The sequence below is a fragment of the Giraffa tippelskirchi genome, chromosome 6, assembly GCF_054371585.1.
Source record: "Giraffa tippelskirchi isolate mGirTip1 chromosome 6, T2T-mGirTip1v1.2.pri, whole genome shotgun sequence".
Taxonomy (NCBI): Eukaryota; Metazoa; Chordata; class Mammalia; order Artiodactyla; family Giraffidae; genus Giraffa; species Giraffa tippelskirchi.
Window position 1 is genome coordinate 90,927,187 of NC_137280.1, and position 16,393 is coordinate 90,943,579.

General features: G+C 51.0%; 1 protein-coding gene and 1 long non-coding RNA gene across 4 annotated transcripts in view; one reads left to right on the forward strand and one right to left on the reverse strand.

Moving 5' to 3' along the window:
- Positions 1-16,393, reverse strand: part of COL5A3 (collagen type V alpha 3 chain) — a 44,446-nt gene that overhangs the window by 23,195 nt on the left and 4,858 nt on the right. For all 3 annotated transcript variants that reach the window (XR_014056103.1, XM_081498139.1, XM_081498140.1), the window contains exons 5-30: positions 14,919-15,023; positions 14,440-14,592; positions 11,621-11,734; positions 11,369-11,515; positions 9,784-9,840; positions 9,669-9,710; positions 9,287-9,349; positions 8,710-8,784; positions 8,525-8,608; positions 8,096-8,152; positions 7,944-7,997; positions 7,340-7,393; positions 6,207-6,260; positions 6,071-6,124; positions 5,824-5,877; positions 5,210-5,254; positions 5,045-5,098; positions 4,816-4,860; positions 3,922-3,975; positions 3,738-3,782; positions 2,535-2,588; positions 2,389-2,433; positions 2,198-2,251; positions 449-493; positions 286-339; positions 41-148 (exon numbers count right to left, since the gene is read on the reverse strand). Coding sequence is in view for 2 of the 3 variants with exons in the window: in XM_081498139.1 (XP_081354265.1) it covers positions 41-148; positions 286-339; positions 449-493; positions 2,198-2,251; positions 2,389-2,433; positions 2,535-2,588; positions 3,738-3,782; positions 3,922-3,975; positions 4,816-4,860; positions 5,045-5,098; positions 5,210-5,254; positions 5,824-5,877; positions 6,071-6,124; positions 6,207-6,260; positions 7,340-7,393; positions 7,944-7,997; positions 8,096-8,152; positions 8,525-8,608; positions 8,710-8,784; positions 9,287-9,349; positions 9,669-9,710; positions 9,784-9,840; positions 11,369-11,515; positions 11,621-11,734; positions 14,440-14,592; positions 14,919-15,023 (1,770 nt within the window). In the remaining variant the exon portion in view is untranslated. The remainder of the gene's footprint in view (positions 1-40; positions 149-285; positions 340-448; positions 494-2,197; positions 2,252-2,388; positions 2,434-2,534; positions 2,589-3,737; positions 3,783-3,921; positions 3,976-4,815; positions 4,861-5,044; positions 5,099-5,209; positions 5,255-5,823; positions 5,878-6,070; positions 6,125-6,206; positions 6,261-7,339; positions 7,394-7,943; positions 7,998-8,095; positions 8,153-8,524; positions 8,609-8,709; positions 8,785-9,286; positions 9,350-9,668; positions 9,711-9,783; positions 9,841-11,368; positions 11,516-11,620; positions 11,735-14,439; positions 14,593-14,918; positions 15,024-16,393) is intronic.
- On the forward strand, positions 914-3,539 carry LOC145509472 (uncharacterized). Its single transcript, XR_014056104.1, has 3 exons — positions 914-1,027; positions 2,521-2,681; positions 3,365-3,539. It is a non-coding gene; the product is annotated as an uncharacterized LOC145509472 (long non-coding RNA).

Below are 16,393 nucleotides of genomic sequence, written 5' to 3' on the forward strand. Positions count from 1 at the left end.
CTGGGGACAGACTGGAGGGGGGGTGACCAGGTCCACTCACCTTCTCCCCAGCTGAGCCTGGGGGCCCCTCATCACCAACCAGCCCCTCCTGCCCCTTTAGCCCTTCAGGACCATCGTCTCCCCGAGGACCTGGGGGTCCGGGTTGCCCCTGGAACAGAAAGGAGAAACCCTGATATCAGTCCTTCTTTGTCACCCCTGCCCCCTGTCTTTGCCCCAGTCCACCTCCTCCCTGTTTTTCCCAAGTCCCCCAGGTTCACCAGACCCCTCCTCTGGAGATCATCTTACCCGATCTCCTTTAAGCCCCGCATCACCCTTGAAGCCTGGGAAACCATCCTCTCCCTGGATGGAAGACAGTACAGAGATCGGAAGTCAAGGCTTTCACGAAGGGGCAGAGTCAGAGCCCCATTATTAGGGATCCCCTCTCCCAAGGAATCCTCTTCTTTCTTACCTTCTCTCCTTTCTCCCCCTGGAGGCCCCTGTTGCCAGAGGTACCCTGAAAAGAAAGAATCTCTCAGTCCCCACGCTGCCCCCACTTAAGAAGGGCCCTGAACTCAGTCCTCTGCCCTGAAACAGCCAGGACAATCCCAAGAGGATGCAGGACTAGAGGGAGGGGGTGGGGAGCAGCCCCAGAGAAAATTATGTTTCCCCAGTGTCTGCTAGTATGATGTGCAAGAGGTTGCATTTCCCCCGCCCCTTCTCACTGGCAGCCTCCCAAGGTCATCTGTGTGGGGGTGTGAAGGGAAGGCCAAATTTCCAAGTAAGTGATTTCCATCTCCTAGGGACACTGTGTCCACAGTTCCTTCTGGCAGGAGAAAAAGGATGAACATTCCAGAACCCAGCTTCATTCTAAAGGCGAAGGAATGTTTCCCATTGTGCTGGATACAGTGCGACTCTGTGCCTGGCAACAAGAGAAGTCTGTGCTTGGCTACAGCGAGACTGCTCCGGGCAAGCCCAGATGCTGCTCACACCAGATTCTTGGCTTGGGCCATAAGAAAAGCTGCACTTGGCTACAGTGTAACTGAGCTCAGTGAGTTAAATGAAATTGTACTTGGATACACTATAACTATGTTTTGATAATAGCATGACTGTTTCCAGCCACAGGGAGACATACTATAATGGAATTAAGTGACTATAATGAAGTTATACTTGAATACAATGTAGCTATGTGTTTTGACAATATCATGACTGTGTCTGGCCACAGGGCAATTCATTGACCACTGTGTAACCCAGTTTGACCACAATTGTTCTCTGACCATGGCTATAGTGTAACTAGACTCAGCCAAAACATAGTCTTCAACTCTATGTAGAAAACCATGCCTGACTTTCAAAGGAACTCTGAGTTTGGACACCCACAGGACTTCGTGGCCAGCTACAACATAACTACACCTCCTTGGTTATAGGGTAACTAAGCTTGTCTATAATGCAAAAATGTCAAGAGCTGGCTTTTGGCTACAACCAAACTCTGTTCTTAGACTACAGCTAATGGATACCTGTACTTGGCTACAAGGTAACTGGACTTAACTACCACACAGATTTTAATTACAATGTCCCTACAGCTGGTCAACAGTGAATCTCTATTCAGTACAGCTCTCAACTGGTCCTAGCATTTCTAGGCTTGAAGATTGTATGGCTCTTGGCATGAGTTTTTGTTGCTTTTGTTTGTTTTAATTTATTTATTTTTAATTGAAGGATACATGCTTTACAATGTTGTGTTGGTTTCTGCCATACATCAACATGAATCAGCCATAAGTATACATATGCCCCCTCCCTCTTAAGCTTCCCTCCCACCTCCCACCCCATGCCACCCCTCTAGGTTGTCACAAAACACTGATTTAAGCTCTCTGCATCAAACAGCACATTCCCACTGGCTATCTATTTGAGCTTTTAAAACAACCCTCTGCTTGATTATCATGCGTTGACCTGGGGATGTGATGTGTGTGCTTAACAATGAAATGGGTTCAGCCTGTAATGGGTTTAACTGTTCTCAAGTACAAGGTGACAACTACGCTGTAATGTTATCCTTTGGCTGTTCAGCTTCAAAGTAGCACACACCCTACTATATAGGGTCAGTCCCAGCACACCTTGCCTGGCAGGCTGATCCCTCTCTCACACACTTGTAGAAGTGTCTGATGGAGCTGGCTTCCCAAAGTCAATGCTGATGAATCAACCCTAACTGCAGGCCCCAAGCATCACCTACCTTCACACCCCGAGGTCCAGGATAGCCCGGAGGGCCTGCTGACCCTGCTGGACCCTGAGATGGAGATAAGATCAGTGTCAACCGGTTCTTCCCCCTCCATGTTCCCAGTGCCCTCATCTCTCTTCGCATGAGACTCCTGGCCCTGCCTGCCAACCCCCATCCCCAAATCACCCCCTCTTCAGGTCACTTACCTGGGCCCCTTTGTCTCCTGTTGGGCCCTCATGACCGGGGTGACCCTGGGAGAAAGACGTTCTGAGTTGTCAAAGACCTGATTTGCCATCCAAACTCCCAAGCTTCCCCCTTCTCCTTCCTCTTCCTCCCAGAATCTAGTTCTCACCGGAGGGCCTTCAGATCCTGGGAGGCCTGGAATTCCTGGGTTTCCAGGGGGACCCTGAAAGAAGATGAAAAGTAGGGAGAGATACAGGGTCTCAGAGCCTGGCATTCCACCAGGATCATCCCTACTCAGACATGCAGCTGCCTCAAGGTGAGAGAAAAAGCAGATCCTACTGGTCAAGAAATCGATTCTCAGCAATTCCAAACTTGCTGTATGACCCTGGACAAGCCACCTCCCCTCTCTGTGCCTCAGAAAGCCTCTGCTTCTGGGAGAATTCAGGCAAGGGATATAATAACGGTGTGAGAGACATGCTGGGATGGGGGACTCCTTTCTTTAGAAGCCTCTTCGACCCACAGTTCCACCAGAGAGGGGTGGGTCTACACAGGCATGTGGGGACCCCTCTATGTCCTGCAAACAGTTGATGAGTCCAGAGGAGCGATCCTGGCCCAGCTAAGCCCGTCAGCCAGACTCTCTCCTGAAATTTTGAGGGAAGCGACACCTTGCCTCATAGAAAATATGATCAGATGGATTTGGATAAAGAAACTGTAAGATCCTAAGGAGCTGGGGACTGAAACAGTGACAGAGCAGCACAAGACTGTGTAGCAATAGAAGTTGGAGTAAGAACAGACTCAGATGGTAAAGAATCTACCAGCAACGCGCGAGACATGGGTTCGATCTCTGGGTTGGGAAGGTCCCCTGGAGAAGAGAATGGCAACCCACTCCAGTATTCTTGCCTGGAGAATCTTGTGGACAGAGGCACCTAGTGGGCTACTGTCCATGGGGTCAGAAAGAGTTGGACATGATTGAGTGACTAACATTTTCACTTTTTCAAGATGTATATAGGAAGAATCCTGTCTTGCAGGGGAGATGGAAACAGACGTGCAGAGGAACAAAGATGACACTGCAAGGCCCCAGAGAAAGGGATTTCTTGGCCCATGAATCTTGGTAATACTTTCTGGCTTCTGAGAGATCGCCCCGTGTCTTGATAATATCCCCTTGTACTCTAAACTTGGTGGAGGTCTATTTCTCACAATCAGCCCTTCTCCAACAACGACACTTGGTTACTCTGAGCTTGTTTAGGGAATGTTGCAATCGATCATTATCCATGGCTTACAAAAGGGGCCCAATGGGAAATTTTTCCTGCAGGCAGAGTTGAAGGAAGAAGACATGATGGGGGGAGGAGGGAAAAGTAGAGCTGTCACTCACCTTCTCCCCAGGAGTGCCGATGGGCCCCTGGGGGCCAGGAATTCCCTGGAGATATTTTAAAAGAGAGAGAAGAAAAGCATTAGAAAGGGACAGTGAGTGCAGAAGTTGGAGAAGCTAGGAATGGTCTATGACCTTCATGGACCACCACCACCACCACCACCCTTATTGGAAAAATAGCTCAAACCTGGGACCCAGGATTTCCCTGCTGTCCTGGGGGGCCTGGTTCTCCTGGAGGACCCTGGGGAGAAAGTGAGTGTTCTGTGAAGCTGGAAGGGTTGTGGTGTTAAGGTGTCAGTGAAGTTGAAATGAGGGAAGGGGTCATGGGAGTGGACAAGGATATGGATGGTCATAGGGTCAGAGTGTCTGAAAGCATCAGGGGGACTTCCCTGTTGGTACAGTGGATGGGAATCCACCAACCAATGCAGGGGGCATGGGTGTAACCCCTGGTCCAGGAGGATCCCACATGCCACGGGGAAACTGAGTCCATGTACCACAAGTACTAAGCCCACGAGCTGCCAACTACTGAAGCCCGTGTGCCTAGAGCCCGTGCTTTGCAACAGGAGAAGCCACCACAAGGAGAAGCCCTCACACCACATCTAGAGTAAGCCTGTGCCCAGCAATGAAAACCCAGTGCAAACAAAAATGTAATTAATTCATTAATTTAAAAGAAAGCATCAGGTGGGGCTTCCCTGGTGGCTCAGTGGTAAAGAATCCACCTGCCAATGCAGCAGACACAGGTTGGATCCCTGATTTGGGAAGATCCCACATGGCAAGGAGCAAATAAGCCCAGCAAATAAGCCCGTGAGCCACAAGTATAGAGCCTGTGCTCTAGAGCCTGGGAGCCGCAACTACGGAGTCCACGTGCTGCAACTACTGCAGCCCATGCACCTAGAGCCTATGCACGTAGAGCCCGTCCGTGCTCTGCAGCAAGAGAAGCCACCACATTGAGAATTCTGTGCACTGCAACTAGAGAGTAGCCCCCACTTGCCGCAACTAGAAAAAACCCCGTGTGGCAACAAAGACTGAGTGCAGCCAAAAATAAAGAAAGAAAGAAAGCATCAGGTGTCAGAACACGTACCACATTTCCTTTGGCACCTGGAGCACCATCACTTCCAATCACACCCTGGGGGAGGAGAGGGTTTGAGACCAGGGCAGACACATGTGGAGGAGCCTGCGTCTGAGACGCTGAGAGACACAGGGGGAACGGTGAGTGGGCAGAGAAGTCAGGCAGCAAGGAATGGACATGCAGAGGAGATAAAGGTGAGGAAAGGACAAACAGGGATGTAGAAAGACAGTGATGTTCTCACCGGGCGTCCCAGGGGTCCAGGGGAGCCTCTAGGGCCAATTAGTCCTCGAGGGCCCTGCAAAGAAGCGGGAGCTAATGTTAATCCAGCATCCCTGCTCTGAGGCCCGAGGAGGCCTGCCTCCCTCCTCTGTGTCAGACAAGCAGTCCAGGGGTCCCTCATACTCACCGGCTCCCCTGCCTGGCCAGTGGGCCCCGGAGGTCCCTCTGCACCCTGTGGGAAAATGGCATCACTTGGGGAGGCAGGGGTATAACCTTCAGAGAATCACCTTCCCTCATCTGGGCAGCCCCTTCCAGGGCATCTCAGAATCAGAACTTGTGGCAGAATCCAGCCAATTGGGTGTACGTGATTTGAAATTCAGGCCTGTGACCCCAGTCCTGGATCTGCAGTCCTGGGCCTCACCTCTGAACTCTAGTTATTGTTTAGTCTCTAATCAAGTCTGACTCTTAACCCCATGGTCTCCAGGCTCCTCTGTCCATGGCATTTTCCAGGCAAGAATATTGGAATGGGTTGCCATTTCCTCCTCCAGGGGATCTTCCCGACCCAGGGATGGAACCCATGTCTCCTGCATTGGCAGGTGGATTCTTTACCACTGAGCCATAGTTGAAGCCCAGTAACTCTAGTACTAACCCCCAAATCTCCATGTCTTTTTGAGCCCCCGATGGGGCCTCCTGACTCTCCAGTGCAGACCTTCACCCCTCCCCCAGTCTCCTGAATGCTCTATTTCCCTCATTCTGGCTTTCCGGCTTCCGAACCCCACCCTAACTTGCTTCCAAACTTACCTTCTGCCCATCCTCTCCCGGGGGACCAGGTTTCCCCACATAACCAAAGTCACCCTGGAGTGGGGAACACAGAGGGCCCTTCAGAGTCAAAAGAGGAGGATAGAGACCAGCCCCCAAGGAAGGGAGATGGGGTGTGAGGGGTGACCACTCAGACACAGGGATAGAGGCTCTGATATTGGGGGTGGGGAGAGTGTCATGAATATCGGGAGGGGCCTGGATGTGGGGGAGGGGGGCCTCACACACTCACCCTTTGGCCCTTCTCACCAGGCAGCCCTGGCAGGCCATCAAAGCCCCGATCACCCTGCACAAAGAGACACCATCTGAGCCTTGAATCCTCTACCCCGACAGTCCCTCCAAGTCCCAGTCCTGGCCACATCACCTACCTTCGGTCCTGTGGTGCCTGGGAGGCCCCGAGCCCCATCTGCTCCTGCGCGACCCTGTGGGGGAGGTGACATGGTCAAGATGTCTACTGCCATGTATGGAGTACCTTCCTCATGCAGTCCCTTGTGCTGGCAGTTTCTCTGTGTACTTATTGAACCTCTCAAGTATATCTCAAACCCATCCATTACTCTTTATCCCTAGTGCCCTTTCTCTAGTCTAAGTTACCAGCATCACAAAAATGAAAAACCCTCATCTTCAGGGAATTCCCTGGCAGTCCAGTGGTTGGGGCTCCATGCTTCCACTGCAGGGGGCAAGGGTTCCATCTCTAGTTGGGGAACTAAGATCCCACAGACCGCATGGCCAAAAAATAAAATAGATAAAAATTTAAAAAAAGAGGACTTCCTTTTCGGTCCAGTGGTTGAGAATTGATCCCGGGTCCAGGAAGATCCAACCTGCCATAGTGCAACTAAACCTGTGCACCACAACTCCCGAGCCTGAGCTCTAGAGCCCATGAGCTGCAACTACTGAAGCCCGTGGGCCCTAGAGCCTGTGCTCCACAACGAAAGAAGCCACCACAATGAGAAGCTTGTGCACCACAACTAGAGAGTAGCCCCCGCTCACTGCAACTAGAGAAAGCCCTTCACAGCAATGAAGACCCAGTGCAGTCAGAAAAATTTTAAAAATTAATTAATTTTTTAAAAAGAAAAGAAAGAATATACTTAAAAAAATAAAGCCCCCATCTTCAGTCTCCATTAATCTCCTTGCTGTATGTTCCCCATGGAACGTTAATACTGTCTGGAATTATCATCTCCCTCAGTGTGCCAGTCTTTCCTTTTGCATGTGCTGTTCCTTTGGTTGGAATGCCCTTCCTCTCCTGTTTCCCTGGTTATACCTCAAATCTCAGCTCAAGCATCATTCCTCAGCTGGTCCTCCCTGACTCTGTGACCTGGCCAGCTTCCTTTGGCACCCTTGACTGGGAACGGCAGTCCATAACCCTCAGTGGACCGCCATTCCCTGTCCTCAGTACTCTTATCCCACCAATGACACCAGCAGACCCTGAGAGCACAGAGCCGAGGCTCGTGTTGGGGGCTGAGAGATGGATAAGGGATGACCTGAAGACCTACGAAGCACTCACCATCTTTCCTTCTCGGCCAGGGGGCCCATGAGGTCCTTGAAGCCCTCGGGGACCCTAAAAGAGAAAGAAGAGGAGGCAGAAAAAGAATAACAAAGAGTTAGGGCTTAGTTTAAGTCATTCCCTGTTGAGTTCAGTCACTAAGTCGTGTCTGACTCTTTGCGACCCCATGGGCTGCAGTGCACCAGGCTTCCTTGTCCTTCACTATCTTCTGAAGTTTACGCAAACTCATGTCCATCAAGTTTGTGATACTATCCAACCACCTCATCCTCTGTTGCCCCTTTCTCCACCTGCCTTCAATCTTTCCCAGCATCAGCATCTTTTCTAATGAGCTGGCTCTTCAAATGAGGTGGCCAAGTTATTGGAGCTTCAGCTTCAGGATCAGTCCTTCTAACAAATATTCAGGGTTGACTTCCTTTAGGATTGACTAGTTTGATCTCCTTGCTGTCCAAGGGACTCTCCAGCACCACAATTTCAAACATCAAGAAGGCAGTAATTGCAAGTGTACCACCAGCCCTTTTGCCATTTTCCCCAACTTGCACTTTATCCTGTAGCTGTGGGAGAAGACCCTTCCCATCCACCCTGCCCCGCACCCCACCAGTCTCACCTGTGGCCCCATTTCTCCCATCTCTCCTTTCAGACCTGGATACCCAGGGAGACCCTTGGAGGAAGAAAGATAGGGTGATGCACTTAGAGGGAGTTTGAGTTAGAGTCATCTCCACGGATGCATCCCCTCTTCCATGCAGCCTCCTTACTCACCACAGGGCCTGGGCGTCCAGTGAGCCCCACTGGGCCAGGAGGGCCTTTCATAGAGAGCTGAAGAGACAGAGGGCAACAGAGCCTCAGGTCTTCCACACCCCCACAAAATCATCATCAAGAGTTAAATATCCACCTGTCTCCTGACTATTCTCTGCCTCCCACCTTTGTTATTCTCTCAGTGTCCTCCCATTACCTCCCAACATGCATGCTCAGTTGTATGCTACCTCATGGACAGTAGCCTGCCAGGCTCCTCTGTCCATGGAATTCTCCAGGCAAGAATACCAGAGTGGGTTGCAATTCCCTTCTCCAGGGGATCTTCCCGACCCAAGGATCAAACCCGCATCTCCTGAATTGCAGGCAGATTCTTTACCGCTGAGCCAACCGGGAAGCCCCAGCCCCATCACAGTCCCCGGATTATCCTCCCCTCACCTGAGCCTGTTGCAGGACTGCCTGAGCCTGGGCCTGCTGGAAGGATACTGGGGGTCCTTTGTGAGAGCCTCTTGCAAACTGGAACTAGAGGGCAACTAGTAGTGAGGGTAACTTCTACAAGAGGTTCCCCCTTCCTGGGCCAGGACTCCACTCCCCACAGCTGTGCCAGCCTGTCTCCCTCTTACCGGTATCATGATCACAGTGCCTGGAAGACCCCGGATCCCATCGATGCCAGGGATGCCTGGGAGGCCAGCAGGACCCTGAGAGAGGAAGAGAGACACAGAGGGATGGAGCTAGAGAGATGGAGCAAAAGAGAGGGGAAGGAGGGGACAGAGAGAAACAGAGCGGAAGAGAGGGAGAGAGACAGAGGTGAAGGCAGAGAGATGGAGAGAGAGAGGCAGGGAGAGAAGATATAGAAGACAAGACAAAGGCAGGGAAATGGAGGGAGGGAGGGAGAAAGTGGTAAAAAGTGAAAGAGACAGAAACAGAGAGGAGACAGATGAAAGAGAGACGAGGAAACAGACATAGAAATAGATGAAGAGCATCAAGGATAGAGACAGAAGGAGAAAAGCAGGGGACGGCCCCATCCCCAAGATGGAAGAGGAGCCAGACGGCAATTCACAAATGGGGAGAAAGATGAGCAGGAGGGGTCAGTGCCAGCCCCAAGATGATGTCCCCAGCCCCAGCCATGCTCCCAGCTTCAGCTCCACAGCTTGAAATCTCCCTCCCCCGGAAGGGTACATGCCAGAGAGACTCTCTTACCGGTAGACCACGGTCTCCAGGGAATCCTGGGGGGCCAGGAGGGCCTAAGGGGCCAACCACCCCCTGTTGCGGACAGAGGAACAGAGGTCATGAGAAGTGCAAAGTCTGAGCCAAGCGGACTTGCGGCCCACCACTGACCTCGGCCCCGTGTTGACCTTCCTACCCCATCACTGAGCCACTCCTGGCCCCTCAATGCTATGCTGATCCATATAAAGCTCCAACTTTACATCTCAATCCCCTTTTTTATTTAGCTTTTGAGCCTCAAGTATCTAACAGTCTTTGAATGATCTGGCAACATTATACTCCAACTCTCCACCCTGGGAGATCAAACACCCCAAGTGGAAGTAAAAGACAAGAAGAGGGGAATGCAGTCATGACTCACTTGGGGTCCCGGGGCTCCTGGGGGTCCTTCAAACTGCTGTCCCTGAGGGGAAAAAGGAGTGTGACCCCCATTCTTGCCCATAGCCCTGCAACTCTGCCAGCCCCACACCCCTTACCTGTTCGACCATGGCCGGTTCTCCTTTTTCTCCTTTTTCTCCTTTCTCCCCAGCACCCTGGGGCAGGGGGTGGAAAGAAAAGAGATGTGAGCCTGGAACTCAGACACAGAACTCTCAGCTAACTGACTTCACACTAAACACACACACATGCACGCATGTGTGCACAGAGGCCATTCTCTGAGCTGCCTCTGTTGTTCTTTTTTCAACCAATATGTTTCCAGCAGCCCAGCTTCCAGTTTTGAGCTGGCCGTGCTGCCGCAAGGTGAAGACCATGAACTCTGGGGCATGCTGTGGGATATTAATCCTGGAACTGCCTCTCGCTGAACTGAGTGATAGTGAGCAACTTATTCAACTCCTGCAGATTCACCTGCAAAGTTCATGGGTCAAAGCCTACTCTATACATCCCATGGGAGGATGAAGAAGTTAAAACAATGCTTAGCACATCACAAGCACTCAGGGTAAGATGGTTAGGATTATTCATCTTCTTCCCTGTCCAACATCAAGGCTAGAACCTAGATGCCTTCCCTATCTGCGTTATTTTTCTAGACAATCTCCTCCAATCCCTGGACTAAAGATAGAATCTCTCTGCTAATGAGTTCTAAGTCTTTATCTCCAGTCTAGATCATCCCTTGAGCTCCAGAATTTTCTAACCAATCACTTGCACTGACAACCGAACAAGGATTGCCAATTTGTCATTGCTGTTGTTTAGTCTCTCAGTCAAGTACGACTCCCTGGAACCCCATGGACTGTAGCCCCCGCCAGGCTCCTCTGTCTATGGAATTTTCCAGGCAAGAATATGGGAGAGGGTTGCCATTTCCTTCTCCAGGGGATCTTCCCAACCCAGTGATCGAATCAGCGTCTCCTGCACTCACAGGTGGGTTCTTTATCACTGAGCCACCAGGCAAGCCCCGTTGCCAATTTAGCACATCCAAAATAAGATCATTGACACTTTCCACCTGCTCCTCCTTCAGGCTTCCCCATCTTACTCAGTGGTGCCACCGTGCATCTACCCAGTCATCTTTGCATCTTTCTTCACCTTCAGCAGCAAGAGCAAAATGGGGCATGGTTCAAATCAGTCTACTCGTCTCTGTCCGCGCCCCCCTGCCTCTGCCACCACCACCACTCTCATCCAGGTTACCGCTTTCTATTTTGCATGTGTGTGTGTATTAATCGCTCAGACATGTCCTACTCTTTGCGACTCCGTAGACTGTAGTGGGCCAGGCTCTTCTGTCCATGGGGTTCTCCTTTTGCATAGACCGCTAGTTTCCCTGCTGCCCTTCTTGCTCCCCCTACAGTCCATAGGTTGTTCAGCATCAGAGAGAGCTTTGAAAACACCTAAGTCATATTCCCTCTGCAGGGGCTTCTCATCATGCCTAGACTAAAAGCCAAATGAATCACCCTACCCACAGAGCCATTCATTATCACAATGCCTGTCACATTAGCACAGTATCTGTAGATAAATATTTGTCAACTGCACTGTGGTGGTGGGAAGGCATTCTAGGCAAGAGTAAAGAAAGCAAAAAAGAGAATGTGGCCATATGTGGCTCCAGGAAGGAGTCCCTGCACCTAAGCCACCCAGACTCACAGGAAAGATCTGGAACTCAGTATTCCATGACTGTTCTGCTGCCCGGAAGTGGGGGCCCATGGTGGGACCACCTTCTTCTTCATCTTCTCTGGCTAACTCAGTCTCCGGGGTCTCCAGTTCAGTTCCATTGTCAGGGTCCAGGCCCTCCTGAGGACATTGGAACAGACCAAAGTTTGCCCCTGACCTCTTCATTGTCTGCCACCACCACCACCCCAGGACCTTCCCTTCCAGCCCCGCCCACTTCCCACCAACCTCTAGGATGGTGACATTGCTACCAAAGGTCACAGTTGTGGTGATGACCAAAGGCATGGGAGTCGGAGACAGAGTTGGTTCTGGTGTCTCTGTCTGGGGGATGTCAGTGGAGGTCTGGAGGAAGGACAGAGAGAGTATCAGGTCTGGGGCCAGGACAATCAAAGTGGAAGGGAGGGCACTTCCCTGGTGGTCCAGTGGCTAAGATTCTGCACTCACAGTGCAGGGAGCCCAGATTCAATCCCTGGTCAGAGAACTAGATCCCACATGCTGCAACTAAGAAAGATCCCACGTGCCACAGCTAAGACAGTGGAAGTGTTAGTCATTCAACTGTGTCCGACTCTTTGCGACCCCATGGACTGTAGCCCGTCAGGCTCCCCTGTCCATGGGATTCTCCAGGCAAGACTACTGGAGTAGGTTGACATTTCCTTCTCCAGGGGAACTTCCCAACCCAGGGATCAAACCTGGGTCTCCCACATTCTGGGCATATTCTTTACCATCTGAGCCATCAGGGAAGCCTAAGACAAGGCACAGCTAAATAAATAAATAAGTAAATATTTTTTAAGGTGAAAAGGGAAGATACTTTAAAAAAAGAAAGGCAAAAGGGAGGTGAAGGACGAGACAGACCCTGTCTCCCAGAGCACTCAGTCTAGGGAGGGGGACAGAGGAGGATTCTTAAAAAACATCAGAGGGGTGTAGGGCACCCGCAGGCCTGTGGAGGCGAAGGTATGCTGGCTGGATGAGGACAGCCAGCAGGGGGAGCCCTCTTGTGTGGAGGACAGACAGGGCTGGCCAGGGCTGGGAGGCCTGGAAGGCACAGCAGGACTGGATCCAAAGCCCAGTGGTCAAGGTCAATGTCCAGCACTCAGGGCCAGACTCCCGGAAGCCTAGCCCATGTGTCCGTTCCCAAGGCAGAGCTCAGCGGTCAGCCAGCCAGGCTGAAGTCAGAGGGGGAGTTCAAGCTCCTGCTGGCCCAGACAGCTACAAAGGAACTGGGTCAGGGTGCAAAGCGGGTGGTGGGGGCCCAGGTGAAGGGGTGACGCTGAGGAAGGGGCTGAGGAAGGGTAGAGTAGTCCTGGTGTCTCTGTTCTAGGCTGAAGTGCTAACCTCTTTCTCCACACTGATGCTGAGAACAGATGTAATGCAATCGGTGACCCTCCAAACAAGGGCCCCAAACAAAGGGCACCTACCAGGGACACCTACACAGTGGCCCTGCCAACTGATGACCACCATCAATGGCCCCCAATTATTCCTACAGTCATGACCCATTGTGTGTATGCATGCTAAGTCACTTCAGTCATATCCGACTCTTTCTGACCCCATGGCCTATAGCCTGCCAGGCTCCCCTGTCCATGGGTTCCTCCAAGCAAGAATACTGGAGCGGGTTGCCATTTCCTCCTTCAGGGAATCTTCCCAACCCAGGGATCAAATCTGCGTCTCCTGCATTTGTAGGTGGGTTTTTTACCACTAGCTCCACACGGGAAGCCCAATTTAGTGACCCTCCAATTAATAACCTGTGATCAGTGACCCCCATTAAGAATCCTAACCAATGACTAACCAAAATACCTCCTAATAATCTGTATCATTGATCTTCCACCAGGTATTCCTATAAGCAGTCACCCATCACTGGCCCCCCAGTTAATGACTTCCACCAATGACCCCAACCAGTTACTCTTTCAGTCAGTGACCTCCCCAACCAATGACCCCCCACAAGAAGTACTAACCAATGACTCCCTAACCGATGAATCCTCTTAACCAGTGATCTTTCAACAATGAATACCCACAAGTGAACTCAACTAGTGCTATCCAACCAATGACCCCCAGACAGTAATTTCATTAACCAATGACCCATCAATGACTTCCCAACTAATTACCCATCAGGGACTCCCAAATTAACTATGTTATCCATGATCCCCTAAAAATCACTCCCCAACTAATGATTCCAACTGGTGACCCTACCAGTGCCTTCTAATCAATGGTCTCCCACTGGTGACTTCCCCAATTAGTGATCCTCAACAGTGACACTCCCCCACCATTAGCCCTAAACTAGTGACACCAATAACACCAACAGTGGCCTCCGTCAATGGCTTCCAAGAGTGACCTCCAATTAGAAACCCCCAAACATCAACCTTAATAAATATCTCCTTACAGTGACCCATCCCAACCAGTAATCTCTATCAGGGAGTCCAAATAGTGTCCCCTTAATTGCAGTTTTTGCTGTTCAGTCACCAAGTCACATCCAACTCTTTGAAACCCCATGGATGTTAGAAGACCAGACAACTCCATCCTCCATTATGTCCTGGAGTTTGCTCAAATTCACGTCCATTAAGTCAGTGATGCTACCTAACCATCTCATCCTCTGCCATCCCCTTCTCCTATTGCCTTCAGTCTTTCCCACTATTAGGGTCTTTTCCAATGAGTCCCCCCAGTGAGTGACCCTTCATTGAATAACCCCAACCAGTCAACGCCAAACAATGATGCACCAACAAACCCATCATTGAACCCAGCTAGTGGCTCTTCTGAACTGAACTGAACTGAGTGGCTCTTCTTAAATAGTAGCCCTCACAAGAACCCCCCTAATAATAATGTACTCATCTGGGTGTGCCCCCTCCCACCAGCACCCCACCCCTAGAACTGGAGGTTGGGAGGAAGATATGAGAGAGCTCCTAAGACAGGATCAGCAACCCCCAACAGTGATTGGTCAGCCGAGAGAAGTCAAAGGTCAGGGATTGGAGACCAGAGGGGGAGACCCTGGAGGAGGCACAAGGGGTCAGTGGGGATCAGAGGCCAGAAGCAGGGTGGTTAAAGAGCAGGCCCCTTACCTGGTTCTCCAGGGAGCCAGGAGGTGGACTCACAGCTAAAGTTTCCTTGTTCTTCTTCTTCCTGCCCTTCCCCTTACGACCTCGTCCTTTTTTCTTCCCTTTTCCTTTCCCCTTCCGCCTTGGAGGAGGGGTTTCTGGCTCCCCCTGAGGGACCTGGGGAGAGGATTCCAATCAGATCCAGAGTCCCTGAGTGGAGGCTCCATCACTCAGATCACCGGAGGTCATGCTGGCACATGGTCCATTGGTCCTGTGTTTTAAAGCCAGGGCTTGCTCAGCCCTGAGAACTGGAGTTAAGGTCATTATGTGATCTGGGGCCAAGGGTCAGTTATATAACTGGAGGTCAAAGTCCTTCATGCCTAGAAATGGTTTGAGGGCAGGGGTCACTCAGCCCCATGGACAGGGCTCAGAATTCACTTATTCCTGAGACCTGGAGCCAGGGATGTCTGAGCCAGTGACCTCAGGACAAGCCCCATACTCACCCTGGTGACTGTTGGATCCAGGTCATCGCAGCCAGGAAGGTACTGCTCACATGCCTGGAAGGCAGCCTGGGGATCTGGGCTTATCACCAGCTCCTGAACATCTCCCTAGGGAGAGAGTGGGGGTTGGCAAGGGGGTCCACAGGCTGACTCCAATCCCCATTCCAAGCATCAAGGTCTCATGTTTTTCCACTCAAATCACCACTACTAAATATAAGGAAGGGGTAGCCCCACCACAGCCCCAGAAATTCCTCTGCCCCCCAAAACTGAGAGCAGGAAGATTCTATCAGGGTAATGCCAAACCACAAGCCACACCCCACAACATCTGTCCCATCAGAGGCACATTTGTTCCTTTCTCCTCAGGCACATAGTGACACCTACTGTGTGTCAGGTGCCCTTCAAGGTGCCAGGGACAAGAAGGGAAACCAAAACTTTCCTAGTGGTCGAGTGGTTAAAAATCTGCCAATGCAGGGGACATGGGTTCGATCCTTAGTCCAAGAAGATGCCACATGCTGCAGTGAAACTAAATCCATGCATCACAACTACTAAAGCCCACATGCCTTGGAGCCTGTGTTCCCCAACAAGAAAAGCCACCACAAGGAAAAGCCCATGCACTACAAGTGGAGAGTAGCCACAGCAGCAACGAAGACCCAGCACAGCTATAAAAATAGACATTTTTTTTTTAGAAAAAGAAAAAAACCAGATGATGAGTTCCCTGGATTTTTACGACACACATGACAATCATTTCATTGAAAACACATCTGTCACAGAGCCTTGTGACACCTCGCCTTGCTTGCAACACACACGGTCACAACAACCAGTGTGGTCACGCATCACAGTCTTATCCTCCCACTATAAGCCAAGTATGTGTGTGCATGCTAAGTTGCTTCAGTCGTGTCCAACTCTTTGTGACCGCATGGACTATAGCCCAAAAAGCTCTTCTGTCCATTGGATTCTCCAGGCAAAGATACTGGAGTGGGTTGCCATTTCCTCCTCCAGGGGGTCTTCCTGACCCAGAGGTCAAATCCACGTTTCTTATGTCTCTTGCATTGCCAGGCAGGTTCTTTACTACTAGTGTCACCTGAGAAGCCTAAGCCTAGTATGCACCATCACAAATGATCAGTTCATGGTTTTACAATCTCACAGACAGACACCAAAGATGCATTACAACACAAGGGGCTCCCTTCTCTCAGCTTCCTGGTGCTGAATTGAAGCTGGATAGTTCCCTTCTCTGATCTCTTCTCCAGATTCAGGCTGCAGACCAACCTTCCTTCAGCCCTCTGCCTCAGTTTCCCCATCACTGAAGTGAAGTGAAGTGAAAGTCACTCAGTCGTGTCTGACTCTTCGCGATCCCATGCACTCTACAGTCCATGTTTCTCCAGGCCAGAATACTGGAGTGGGAAGCCTTTTCCCTTCTCCAGCGGATCTTCCTAACCCAGGGATCAAACCCAGGTCTCCCACATTGCAGGTGGATTCTT